This window comes from Cyanistes caeruleus, chromosome 2 (genome assembly GCF_971803275.1).
Source record: "Cyanistes caeruleus chromosome 2, bCyaCae1.hap1.1, whole genome shotgun sequence".
Classification (NCBI taxonomy): Eukaryota; Metazoa; Chordata; class Aves; order Passeriformes; family Paridae; genus Cyanistes; species Cyanistes caeruleus.
This window is the reverse complement of record NC_141702.1, coordinates 53,998,871-54,013,368: the sequence shown is the minus strand read 5'-3', so window position 1 is coordinate 54,013,368 and position 14,498 is coordinate 53,998,871. Positions and strand designations below refer to the sequence as shown.

Sequence of the window (14,498 nt, the reverse complement as noted above, 5' to 3'; positions counted from 1 at the left end):
TGAGAGTATTGTGAGGAAACCGCTCAAAGGATCTAACTCAACAAAATATCAGACAATACCGCTGGGAAAGAAACAAACTTTGATAGCTGCAAGCTCTGTTTTTAAGCACTGTGACTGCTATCATTTTGGATTGGTGACAGTCTCTTATTTGAGCCCTGACTCAGCAGGGACCTGCAGAGAACAAGGTGCAGTGCCTTTCTGACAGAGTTCTTTCTCTGAAACATTTTGAAAATGTCATGAGTGACTTAAGCCCTGAGATTTCAACTGCAAAGAGGAAATTTATTTCCCTCTCTCACTCAGTTTTTCAGTAATATTTTTTGCTTTCACACATCATAAAGATCTTCATAACAGTGTAGAACACCCCTAAAATAGAGGTTTGCATAGTAAATGCTCTGGTTTGAACATGACAGAGTAGAACACCATGCATTATGACAAGAACAATTGATACACCCATATGCAATGGAGGGAAAAAACAGAGAAAATTCTCCAGGAACAAGCAAAGTTATGAATGTACGATACCAGTCTTCCAGTGATCATCAAAAATAATAATAAAAAATAATATTCCCATAATGCAGCATACAATTTTGAATTATTTTAAGCTTTTAAGACTTATCTAGAAGTCTAACTAAATTAATGAAAATACTATGCATATAATACCTTCAATTACATTTGAGCTTGATAAAATTTGAAGATAGGGAATAACAACTGGTACTGGAAAGTACCACACACCCTTTTCTGTCATGCTTTTACATTTTACACAGTAAAAGAATATACTCTGACAGTAAATTTAATCCTAGGCTGGTATGTGTTAGTAAAGGGTCTGACCCTGACACAAGCTGCTCACCAGCATCAATAAACACTGCAGTTTTTCTTCATTCCAGCACTGTGACTGTAAGAAAGGGCAAGGATTGTGGGAGAGTGCACCAATCCCACCAATTCCAAGGTCATTGGAATCATAGCATGCACTGATTATTTACTAATAACTACTTATAATAGTAAGCATTCATTAGGCTGATGTGGAAAAGTCAGCAAAAGGAAAAAAAAAAATCAGTAGGGCATGTTTAAAAAAAGTCCATATTTTATTCAAAAGCCTGTGTCCACTTTTATTTTACCTAAGGACAAACTGCATTACAGCTTTCACAACACTGTGCTCTAAGCATGGGTCACCAGCCTGTATTAAAGTGTCTCAGCTTTCCTTTTTTGAGTAATGTGTCCTGGCTGCTTAATAATCTCCCATATTACATGAGAGACTGAACTCCTCAGCTGCACTTTACTTCAGTCTTATAAGATGTCAAGGACTTGACTGGTAGGTTAAGAAGTTTGGTGTGTACGGCAGTGAAATGAAGAACGGAAAAGGCCACAGGTGGACTGTCACACATTCTCCATATCCTCATTTGCTGTATTAGTAATTACAAAGAAAGCAATTAGTAGAAAAAGCACTGAATCAGTCCCCACAGTTTACTGGATACTGTTAATAGCACAATGCAGAAATGCATGGATCCAAAGTGGGAGGTACCGTCATGGAGTCAAAGGCAGAAGTAAGGCTGGCGCTCTTCGTTTCAGCGGCAAGCGAGCCCTGAGAAGCAGGGAATAACGTGAGGCAGAAGCAGCAGCTCCCCCGTGTTGGGTAATGCCAGAACGTTCTGGCATTCACATCAAGCAGCAGCAGACTGGTGGCTGGTGTATTTCCTGACTGTCCTACTTATGGATCTTGCCTTGTATTTCGTGGAGAGTAGGTTTTTTCCTTGTTTGGGATTCAGCTGCCATCCCCTTTTACATGCAGATGGATGCACGTAGATAAAAAAGTACTAGAAGTACTTAAATAGAGCATATACTTTACTTAAGCCTTCTATGTGAAAATACCTTTTACTGCTGTATTGAGCACCACCTCATACGAGTGTTACCTCAATACCAGACTGTAGTTACTTTTTTGCAACAGTCCCCTTAAAAATACTTTGAAGAACTCACTAATATGAATGTAACAGTTATCCAAAAGTTTGCCTTATTTAAAATATTTTCAAATCTTCAGCATACTAAAACAGTTTTACTATTTCCAAGAGAGGAGTGGAGTAATGGTGTTTTATTTAGATTTTTATTTTGAATGCCTGTTTTAAGTTATCATTGCTCTAGATATGTGATATACAAAACTCACCTAGCTGGAATGGGACTAGTTTCTGATATTAATGAGTAGATCTATTCCTCTCAATTTTGCTCTTTTAAAAGTTAGTGTTTATACAATTAGGAATGTGCACCTGCTCTTTCGTGCTTTTCTGTGGTTTGTTTCTTTGTTTTGTTTTTAAGGCTTGATCCAGGGGTACTGCAACTGCATTCCTTCACAACAGTGAGTATTAAAATGGATAATCCTTTTTACCTTGTTGCCTGGCTCCTTATCTTTCTATAGTAGCCTTAGTGCACTGCAAATTTGCTTTGAACTCCAAACAGAAAAGCTGTGTTGGAGCCCTGGTGCTACAACTACCCCACCTTCTGGGAACGAATGACAGCCGCTGCCCTAGAGCATGGAGAGGCTGGGTTTGTATCTGCGGGGCTTGGGGCACGCTGATGACCGAGATGGAGCTTGCCCACCTTGAAACCAAGGCTCCCACTTCCATGCACATGATGTGGAGATCTCAGTAGCACCTGACAAACCCTTCTAGGTAAAGCTGTGCCATATCTACCTGGCCAACAAAAGTGGTCACGTATCTCAAATAGAATTTCAGTTCTTAACTTCTCTAAACCATCTTAGTATTGAACTGTAAATTCCAACGTGCAAAAAAAAAAAAAAAAAGACTGGGGAATGTGCAGTCTTCTCACACCATTTTGAAACCTCACTCATACTAAACTATAGCCTGCATAAACCTAGTGGTTGCATTCAGGTCTAACAAAATACAAATAATTTTTCCCCTCAAAAGTATCTTCCAGTGTATGCATTATGCATTTTACTATTCAGATGTATAAACATTTTTTGTGAACAGTAAAATGTTGCATTAACTTATAAAACTACTCCACTTGTGAGACAAGGAGTTTCTTCCTTAAATTTTGTTGTATAAGACTGCTTGCCACTATCTAGTTGTTTATTTCTAGTAACAGTTGAGCTCAATTTAGCAGTGACTGGGGTTTCATTTTGTAATTCCCCAGACTAAGGTTATAAAATAGCAGTGGAGGAATTGCTATATCAAATAGGCCTCCTGGTTTATCTTTTTCTTCATCCTGTCACTGACATGACTGTTATCATGTGCATCAGAGAACAGCACAAGAAATATCGTAATTAAATGGATTTCCCATGGGAAAATTTCCTTTCCAACCCGAAGCGAATATTGCTTGGCTTACATCCTGAAGTGTAAGGGTTTACTGTTAAGCATGCAAGCCAAAGATATTCTAAAGCTATATCATTCTTTAAATTACTGATGTGATAATCGAAGCAAATTATATCAGCCAGTTTTCCATTATCCACAGGTTCTACTGACCTACAACAAGGTGTTCCATTTACAGTATCACGCTGAATTGTTACTATTTTGTGGCAAAATGCTTCACTATTCTTGATTTCAATTTTGCCAGGAAAAAAAAACTTTTCAAACTCTATCTGACTGAAGTGATTTATACTTACAAGCGCTGCCAATAGAGATGGTGTTGGAGGAGGAGAAGCAGGAGGGATTCTTGGCCCTTCTTTCTCCCCATTAGTGTCTGGTTCAGGTTGGACCAGAACTGTTGCACGGGTTGGTTTATCTTCATCCTCAGGTTGCCTAACTTCTGGTTCTAGTGTGGGACATCGGCCAATATCTGCATTTTCAAAGGACACGGGCTGAGCAAAGTCCATGGGGCTGAGAACACACGAGAAGAGTGATGTCTGTTATTAGCTTTTCTGCCTTTTTACCACCATTAATTGAAAACAACTATATGCTGCAGTGTAATTTCACAGGACACAAAAGCCAGGACTGATCCCACGCTATACAGGTAAATACAGGTACAGAAGCAAGACAATTAGAGGTGACAATGACATTGGCTTTTCTTCCTACAGGTCAGTGCAGAGACAGGCATCTGCTTTGGCAAACTTTACAGGCCTACGTAGTTTCAATAGTATTGCAGAGAAGTCATTTCCTCTGATGTAGAGTGATAAAATCCTAATTTAGGTACTTCAGATATATGAAAAAAGATTTAGATGGAAACTTTCTATAGAGGTTTTATTTTATTCACCATTGTCTTTCCTTTTTCTCAAATGTTCCTTCCAGATTACTGCACTTTCCGCAAAGTAAATTGATTCCCATGATGGTTCTCAGAATTTTGACTTCTCTTGGAAGTCACCCTTACCTAAAATAAAGTGTTATAGTACACCATAAATACCTATCGCTGACACACATCTTACTGCTGAATTTCTCTGATTTCATGGATAAACAGACAGTGTTGGCTTGTCTGTTATATAGCTCATTAATTGCATAGCCTGTGGAGCATATACTGTAGACAAAAAAAGGAATGGCATATAAAGAAAACAGATCATATTCTAGGATTTGCTGCTAGCGTGATTTATCACAACAATGAACTTTCTCCTGGCAACCAAGGCAGTTTAACCAGAGTTCATTAACTGGACGTTGGCATCATTGAGACTTACATGGCATTAATGACAAGATTCCATATACAGCCCTCAAATGGTGGTATGTTTCTGAGAGGTGCAATCTGAAACTGAGAAGAAGTACCCCCCACAAAGAGTTTCTTAACAGAGATGGGCAGGTCTGATGGCAACCTCTGAGTCTGGACTTTGTCTTCATCAACTTGAACACTGAACATCCTGTGGAAAAGATTTGAAAGCAAAGAAATAAGCATTTTACACTGTTTGTTGCTTGTATTGAAATCACCCCTCTGCAAGCCCCGTTTACTCCTACACCAGCTGTAACAATGAGCAACTCAAATTACGGCAGCTCACATTAAATGCATATTAACCACTAGAGGGGTTTCAGCTGCTGCTGTGTTTCCTTGGTAGTTGTTTGACAAAGCCAGGCAGACCTGTGCTGTGGAGGGGTGATAATGTCAGACTGTGGCTGCATAGGAAGAAGTGGTTTGTGGTGTGGCAATACTGACACAGTAAGGGCTGAGCTGGCTGTGCTGTGATGGTAGATATAATCATCTAGAGCTCAGCAGGATGGGAACAGCAAGGGGTCACATTTTGTTTGGACTCCCTATTTCCTTATTATCTTCTTGCTGGGGCACAACCAGACTGCTCTGACTGCAGGATCAATGGTAGACATATGGTACTCTTTTTAAAGATCTCATAGCTTTTTCTGGGGGAGGTGGCAGAGCAGAAAAATTGCTGATTGCTCACCATGTACTGATACAGGTGCTATAATTCATTCCAATGGGTATTTCACACGGTACAAGCAAAACACAAAGCAGTCCCATGGATATTGTTAAGGCTGAAGAGAGGAAGGTAGGAGTCTCTGCAGCACCACTGGCTGACTAATTAGTTTCTGGGAAATAAATTCCCTTTTATCAACCACAAAATTATATTAAACTCTGATATTCTTTCTTAACTATAATTACAATGCAAGCAAACAAATATTGAAAATTCTTATCGAAAATTTTCAAATACAAAATGCTTGGCTTTGTTATTTACACACATTCTAGACAGAACTAGACAGTGACTCAAGCACCTGAATTATGTAAGTGCTGTACTATGTGTAAATTGTCCAGTTTCCTCATAGTTTTGATGAATTAATTTGGTTTTGAAAGCTGCAGAGCAAGAAATGTGACTAATTTTTCAAAGGGTTAGAGAAGGCAGTTATTAAAAGACTTATCTTTCAGGACAATCCCTATGATATCTCCCAGTCCCTTCAGCAGTGGAAACAGAAGGAGGGAGATTTCTCTGGAGGCAGTTCAGAGAAAAAGACTAATTCAGGTTCCATGAATTGTCCCAGAGAGGACATTTCCCTTCTCTGCCTTCAGAGGAAGCATAGGGATGTCAGATTGTCAATACTCAAGTTATCCTTTGTGCTGCTGCATCTTAGCCATGGCTAATCATGCAAACATTTTGTGTCTAAGCAGAAGCATGCAATGATATACATTAGTCTTCAACAATATAATTTTCATAATTACATTATAATCATAATATACCATATTATTCATATATCATAAATTATAATTATGGACAATTAACTCTCTGCAGAGTTCTTACAGGGTGTTCCTCACATTAAAAAAAATAAAGCTTGAGTTCATGATGAGCATAGGAAGGGTTAATCTTAATTTATGTCTTTTCACATCCATTTCAGGTTACAGAAACTTCAGAGTTCAGGCAATTTGTTTTGTAACAAAGCTGCTTTGAAAACACAGAGGTCTCATCTGAACAAGCACCATCACTGGATGGCATTGTACAGCAATTTTGCCTTGATGTACTCTCACATGTACCCTTATGAGGTCAAGCTACTGTAGTCCTTATAGCACTGCATAAAAGAATTTACTTTGTTGTTTAGAGCTTTTTATTATCATCTGCATATTTGTGTTCTGTCACAGGGGCATAAAATGTATCACAAAATTCAGTCATCCGTTTCCAAAATAACTTTTCCTTCCAAAGCATTTACGGTTTGACTTTGACCTAGTCATCAAAGTAGAGGAGACTTATTGACTGGCAGCATTATTTATGAGAGATTTTTTAACAATACAATAGAAATTCAGTCAGAAAATTATACAGAAAGGAAAGCAAATTACAGAGGGAGCAGAAGGGCACCTGGGGACTAGACAGGGATGGCTGGTCAAGAAGGCTGCAATGTTGTTGGGGTAAGAGGGTGAAGTGGATAAGTGCCTTTTGTAACATGCTGGATTCAGATCTTCTTTCTGATTTCTTTTAACAACACAGAACATTGTGCATAGTGCCCTAATCCAACAAATGTCAGTACAGATGTACACATTTGTATGTTCAAATGTCCATAATAAACCCTGCTTGGAACAAGGGCTATTCCAGGCTGTAAATATTATTGGCTGCCTTAGTCCTACACACCACAGTAGAGCTGTTTCTAATCCCTTTCTGAATGGTGAAGTGTAATAAGAAAGTTTTAAAATGCGTTTTAAAAGTTTTAAATGAAAGGGCAAAGGAATTCAAGTGAAATTCAGTGTAAAACAACGTGGTCTGAGAAGGTCTGTGATGGCTTTTCCAATTAGAAAAGTGTGACTGTGTTTTCACTGTTCTACCCTATTTAGCTGGGCACCACTGTGTCCAGCACATGGCATCTCAAACAGGCTACAGGCTGCTGTGCTGCTGCAGTTTGCACCCTTTGAAAATGGTATTTTTCTATATGTCCTGAAAAGGAGATTTATTGCACCACAGCAGAACTTCTCACCCTCAGATTCTTTGGTAAAATATATTTGCAAAGTGGCTAAAGATGCTAGTTCAGGAAAACACAAGTCTCAGGAGAAACAACCTGGTAGCCTATGAAGGCAAGTAAACCCATCTCTTCAGAACAATAAGGACTATCAGAAACTTATTTCTAAGAAGTTTTGGACAATGATGGAATGAAACTAATTTTTTTTTTTGTCTCAGAAGAGGCATTTACATGGATTGCCAAAGCCATTAATACATTTGCTTTGTTGAATTAGCTGTGCTGTGTGTTCTGTAGCACTTGTAGGTGTTTGTTACCCTCTAGCTCGTTCTATCCGGATGGAATGCGCTCTGCCATCGTGAAACTCGCCAGCCTCTGGTCTGATGGTGATTCTGTGGGGATCCCGGATCCCAGTGGAGATGTGCACTTCCAGCCGACCTCTGTTCAGGAACACAGCATAGTAGGCCTGCAAGGTGTATATGTTGGAGTGGAAAGATAAGTTACATTTGGATAGAAATTATTTACCTTAGTTTTACATTTAGTGTGTAGGTTTTGCTGTCTTACACTGGCATTAATGTGCTCACCACAGACAAGACACTGCTGTTTCAGCGCTGCTGCTGCTGCTACACTCAGACTCTGGCATTTTTATAATGAGGAAGGGGTAAAACGAGGTCATGCAGGAAAACATCAACAGAAGATTTAACTCTATCTATTTTCAGGGATGGATGGAGACTTCTAACCTCCAATTCTTCTGATTTTTTGTTGTTACAAGACCTGCTCTTAAACTCATCGAGCCCTGAAGTGCACTGATCTCAGCTTGAGTTTTGTGTCTGGAGGGCTGCCAAATCATGCCAATAGTTACTCCAGCACCAGTATCATAATTTCTGGATCTAAACTCCAGTTACTATAGCAATAAGTGCCCATGCTCCCTTCTGTGACCCAAAGACCTGGGACAGGTAGGAGCCCCTACCCTGAAGTTAATGTCATCCAGGTGAGCCATTACAATGTGCTGTCCCAGGAGTGTGTTACTCCAGGTCACCAAGAGCTCTCTTCCAAAACAGGCAGAAAGGAGAATAATGAAATATCACTTCCCAGAAGTCCTGAACAAAGAGTGCATCAACACATTCTGTTTATTGCTGTTGTAGTGTGTCTGTCTGTCAGGATTTTAATCAAGATTTAATAAAAACTTGAATAATTTGTAACAATTTCTAGTATTCACATTTTTGCCAGTCACTCAGACACTCTGGACTAATACAGCAAATTTGTATTTTAGGAAAGAGAAGGAGAAGCCAGAGCACTCCAAGTCTTAAATTCCATGTCAGTGATGCCAAACAAGGGGCAAATCTTCACTGTGTTCACCAGCCTTTTTTTTTTTTTTTCCTCCTTTTGGTCTCAGCAAAACTATCCTTCTTTCTCAGGAAATAATCCTCATTTATGTCTCTATGAACAGGATTGAGAGTTTCCAAGCATTAATAGTAAATAAGTAGTTCTCAAAATGAGTGAAGAACAGTATTTTTTAATATTTGGGTTTCATTAAAAAACCCAACATGGAATATAATAGAAAACCAAATCTGCTGCTTAGCAACAAGCAATGGATACATGACTGTAAATCTGTAAAAGAAACAATTTATCTAGGACCAAAAAAAAAGTATAATTCAGCTTCTATTAGATTTTTCATCAGATAAAGGATAACACTAGAAATAATTTTTTCCAAATAACTGAATTTTACCTTAAGCATAAACACCTGACAGTGTTTTGAAACAAACTGTGGCATTTCAGCAGAATTGTGGGGGGTTTTAAAATCCTTTGCCAGGTTCATCTCACCTGTCCTGTCTGCCTGCGCTTTCTCCTTAGAGGAGCAGCTTTCCTTGCAGAGTGCCTGCGCTTTCTCCTGGGGAGGACAATTGTGCCACTTGTGCCAAACAAGATGATCCCAGACTCATTCCTGGTGCTGAAGGACAGATTGATTTCTGTGCCCACGTCAAAGGAGACTGGCTGCAGTTCCACAAAACCTGGCTTGGAGAAGCTGACTGTATGAATGTTCTGTAGGAAGGAGAGGACAGGGAAGTACATTAGTACAAGTAAAAGCAAGATTATGAATGCACAGGAAGATTTCTGAACTAAAATAATAAACAAGATAAATATAACTAGTGTGAGACGATGGAAAGAATAATAATAAACACTTAGCAATCTACTCAAAGTGTTCTGCAAACACTGTTTGCATCTGTTTACATCTGGCAGCATTACTGTATTTGTGGAATCCTATCTTACAGGAAGGCAAAGTTCCAGTTTTATGTCGATATATCCTCTTGGATTAAAAATAATTGCTCAAGGTTATTTTTATTTTATATATGTGCTTTTCATTGAGTTAATACAGTTGGACTTTGCTTTTGAATCTATACAATAGGTAATAAAACCCAGTATATACATAAACTAGATCATATTATTTGTCAGATGTGCTGAGAAAATACTTTTCATTAATTTTCATGACATCACTAAGCACCACTGCTTTCTTGGTAACTCAGTCATAAACAAAGCACTTGGGGTATGTGGCCCAGCTCTTCAGACATTGATAGGCATTAACAAAATTTAAAGAGTAGAATATATCATCAAATAATAAATCACTGAATACTCCCAAAGATTTTCTGTCTTTGCTGCCAATTCATGTGTTCTTCCAGATGTGGAAGACCAATCTATAGAAACAGTGACTTTTCTGAACTAGCTCACCATTTATTCAGTACAGTAGAACTGTTTTCAGTTCTAAAGATAAAAAATCATACCAGATAAAATCAGTGCTGCTGGTGCTCACCTTTCTCTAAAATCTGAGGACATTTAAATGATTGCACACATACCCAGTCTTTATCCTTTACTTTTGCTTCACTTCTTTTTAATTTTCTTACGTCTTGTTTTGTACAATTAGAATATTTTATTTATTTCCCCAACAAAAGGGTTAATCCAATTAGATTTCATACTCTGAAACCTCAAGTGTTACAAAATAATGTGAAAGGCAAAGTACTTTCTAAGATTCATAGCAACAGAAGAAAATGAACACAACTATCCTTCTTTCCTGTTCCAGAAAGAATATACTATAAATCAAAACAAATAAGAACCTCTCTATCCAATTTTTACTGAAGCAAAATCTGTAAGATTTAAAAGCATTTGAACAATCTGCTTGTTTACAATTTAGCTTTACCACAAACTTGAAAATATGGATCTCATAACAAATCTGGTCTAATATCCTGTCTGAGAGTCCTACTGTTGTGTACATTTTTGCTCTGATGAAGGCCAAACGTACAATGGATAAAAACAGCAAAATAGGGCCCTTGCCTTCATTTTGGCCCAGCCAAGTTCCAGTTGCCGTTCAAAGTAAAGTTTCAATGTTTTGTAGGAAAAAAAAAAATATTTGGAGAGCATTGTATTAACAACTCATTTGTACTTACTATAATGGTATCTGATATGAAATATCAGATATATGGTATATATGGTATCTGATGGATATCTTCCACCTGCTAGCAAAACTATCTTAAATACTAGAGATTGTATTTCTTCCAGGGAAGAAATACAAACTATTAACTGGGACACAAATGGCAGTGGAAGGATTTTTTATACAAAAGTATTTTTTTTTACATTTTCCATGGAAAATTACTAAATTCTCTCCCAAATTTCAGATCAGATCAGATTCCATGAAATCCATATGCACTGAAAGGCTGTTAATTGCAAGCAGCAACAACTGAAAATAGATGCATTTAAAGTTAAAATAACAACACCAGTTTTGCACATTCTTAGTGATCAGTAAGAAATGTGCTTTCCAGCTCACTGGTAGCTCATGACAGTAAGTATTCATACATGAGGTTTTATGTAATGAATGACTTTATAATAACAATTTTTTTAAAAAAATGAAATCCTTGGATTTTATGTGCATCAGGGTTTTATTTTGTTTTTGCAGTGTTGTCAGTGCCTATCCTCATTAACCCAAATAATTAGCATTTCAGTCAGCTGAAACAAAGCTACATCACTGCTAAGCAGTTCAGAAAATCCTACCTTTTAGGGATAGGAATATCACAAGTGGCCAGAGATACTCTCTAAGAAGCCAGGATCTGAAAAAGTTATCTCCTTGCTGATCAGACTTACTCATCTTTCTTTCTCTTAAACATAACTGCTTGGATTTTAAGGTTAGATTCCTATCTAAGGAAGGAATATACCATATACAGTTAATTTACTATGCCATAAAATCAGAATCCAGAAAACATTTATAAACATTAAGGCCAAAATACATGGAAATCAGACTAACCTCTAGTGTGCATCCTTTGGTTAGACCAACAAAGTCAGGACTGCTCAATATATTATAAGGTGTCCTTGAAATTTCAATGTCTTTGAGGCAACCTGTGTATTTCTCTAAGTTCACTTCAGGCCTAAAAAACATTTAGAAGTACAATTTTCAAAAATAGAGTTTAGGGAGAACACTCAGCCAGACACACATACGTACACTTTCAGATGCACAGATGCTTGTTTTTTATTTTTATTTTAACTACACACATACACTTGAATACACTTCTACACTCTATCAGCACACATTGCACTCTGCCTTGCACCACTCAAAGGTGTAACGAGGTTCATCTCATCTCCAATTGACAACAGTCCCCTTCTTAATTTGTTCTTTCTTTTCTTTAAGGGTTTTTGGTTGGTTGTTTTGTTTTTTGTATTTTTTCTTTGGTAAAGGAGAGCACCTTTGACGTTAAAACACAGTGAGGTACGAAATAAGGAAGGTACTGTTTCTTAGGCAAAGAAGAAAGATGCAAACTAGGAAATCATGACAATAAGGACACACCTTAACTGGAAGAATTTTTTTTTTCTTCTTTTTACATGCTAGAGCCAATAAAGAAGAACTTTAGCAGCATACAAATATTTGAGTAAAGTTTTTGCCAACATGCTTCAGGAATTCAATCAGGTGGACTGACTTTTATTTTATATCTCCAGTAACTTTCTTATGAAAACTGCCGCATATTTTCTTAGGACACAGCAATACATCTGACTTTTTCAGGCAGTTAAACAAAACAAAACACTTGGGTTTGTTACAGAATGTAACTATCCATCCTTGACAGGAAAATATTGTAATGGAATTCAAGGTCCATGTTTGACTCATCAGCTGGCTGATGAGAAGAAATGAGAAACCCCTTGAAAGTAACACCAAAACTATCATATTTGATTGCAAAAGTACAATTTTCCAGGCTCAGGTACACCAGAGTGAGGCCATAACTGCTGGTAACATCTGAAACAGGCTTGCCAGAGGAAAAGCCTTGTAAAGTCACTTCAGAAAAAAAACCGTGCCATTGACACCATGGAGAGTAAATTCAAAAAGGAAAAAAAAACCCACTATTTAATTTACTAAAAAATATTACCCTTGAGTGCTTACTAGAACATCTGAATAGTATGAACAGCTCAAAGAGAGAAAAATTAATTTGGGAATTAAATAAGGAGTTAAAACTGGGGTGGGGTGGGGAAGGAGGGAAGCAACTGCAGTTCCCTGGAAGGGAAAAAAAAATGTAAAGAATATTAATTACAAAATAAAACCATTTTGTGCAGATACTAATCAGCTGCATGTTTTGGCACTGAAAGCCATTCTTTGCATTAGAGCCAACTGAGCAAGCGTAATGTATTCTCTGGCAAATTAGTACTCTGCATAAGTTAAAGCAAGCATCTGGTTTACTAAAATGATCCATATGCTGCTTTATTTGCAGTCAAGTAGCTAAGTTCACCTTTCATTTTTCAGGTTTTTTTTCCTAGCTCTTCCCCAGTTCCTTTACGGATTTATCTTCCCAATGGAAGAACAGTTTTGCTGTTACCATTGTTGCTGTTGCCCATAGCCTTTGCCATCCAGAAACCATTCCTGCTACTACCCTTTCCTGCCTTGTCCATTGACAGACTGTCCTCATCCTGTCCTGCTACAAACAGGTGCTGTTATAATTCCCAACCCATACCAAAGAATCACAGAATGGGTAAGGTTTGAAGGGAGCACCGTGGGTTGTCTGGCTCTTTGCAAACACTGAACACTTGCTTGACGTTTTGTTTAAGACTGCTTTTTTCCTTTCCAAAATACAGCAAACAAAGTCCAAGATCACAAAGACCTTGCATAACTCTAGGTTTGTTTTTGGGTTTTTTTGTTAGTTCTTTTTTGCCAAGATAGGCCAGTTTTGAGGGAAAAAACCCAAGAAATTTCTGGAGCCTGGGAGAAAATAATCTTTCTGAGGTTCAGGGCAGGAGTGTGGGGGTGAAGTTGTGTTTTTCCAATTCAGGCCAGGAATTAGGCTGCAAAACACAGTGAAAATCAGTTCATATCTGAGTATACTGAAGCAAAAGCAATGGATACAAATAGTCGCAAACTGAAAACGCAGTCAGAAACAGGCGACCTCCCCTCTCTCCCCCTCATACTCCTGAACTCATACTACATGAACATGAGAAGTGGCAAATTTCACAAAAAATCTCCACCTTGCTTTCATGCTCTCCTCAGTACCTACTTCACTCACACAGGACCAGACTGCTCCTACAGCCCGGAGGTCGGAGCCAAGGTCAGCAACACAGCTGGCTGCAGCCCCGCTACTGAGGCACTGCGCTGCCACAAGCAACACACAGCTGAAGGAAGCAGCTGTGCGAGGAAAATAAAAGTTGCTTGTGTAGGTGTGTGCAGAGCGTGGAAAGTGATGGTGGTGAGCACTTGGGAGCAGCTTTGCTGGTTGTGGCAGGAGCAGCTCGCTGAACTAAGAGCCTTAGCGTAGCAGCTGCTCTGATCTAAACCTTGCCCATGCTGCTGCTGCGGTGCCACCCGTGCCTTCAAGCTGCGCTTTAACTAGACACATGCAAGTCATGCAAATAATCTGATTGTTTTTACCTTGCTTTCATGCTGGGGTGAGAAAGAAAGACAAAAAAAGAAAACAACAATGTGGCATTAATTGCAGCAAACGGTACTTCTTGTTTTGTTCCGTGATACTTATTAGCAAGGTTCAGACATCTCACAGTGAAGCAGGTGTACATAATTTACAAACAATATATAATAAAAGGTGAGAGTCTATGTATGCTATAACAATTAGCAGTTATAGCATTAACTGTTAAATTTTTATATATATATTAATATATATAATATATATATGATATATATGAGATATATATATTAACTACTATAACAGTAGCAAATAGCTACCTTAA

General features: G+C 38.2%; 1 protein-coding gene across 4 annotated transcripts in view; it reads right to left on the bottom strand.

The window, feature by feature from the left end:
* Positions 1–14,498, bottom strand: part of LAMA2 (laminin subunit alpha 2) — a 336,473-nt gene that overhangs the window by 12,787 nt on the left and 309,188 nt on the right. For all 4 annotated transcript variants that reach the window (XM_086877039.1, XM_086877040.1, XM_086877041.1 and 1 more), the window contains 5 exons: positions 11,590–11,710; positions 9,123–9,341; positions 7,616–7,764; positions 4,604–4,780; positions 3,605–3,818 (listed from right to left, as the gene is read on the bottom strand). In XM_086877039.1, coding sequence (XP_086733165.1) covers positions 3,605–3,818; positions 4,604–4,780; positions 7,616–7,764; positions 9,123–9,341; positions 11,590–11,710 — 880 coding nt within the window. The remainder of the gene's footprint in view (positions 1–3,604; positions 3,819–4,603; positions 4,781–7,615; positions 7,765–9,122; positions 9,342–11,589; positions 11,711–14,498) is intronic.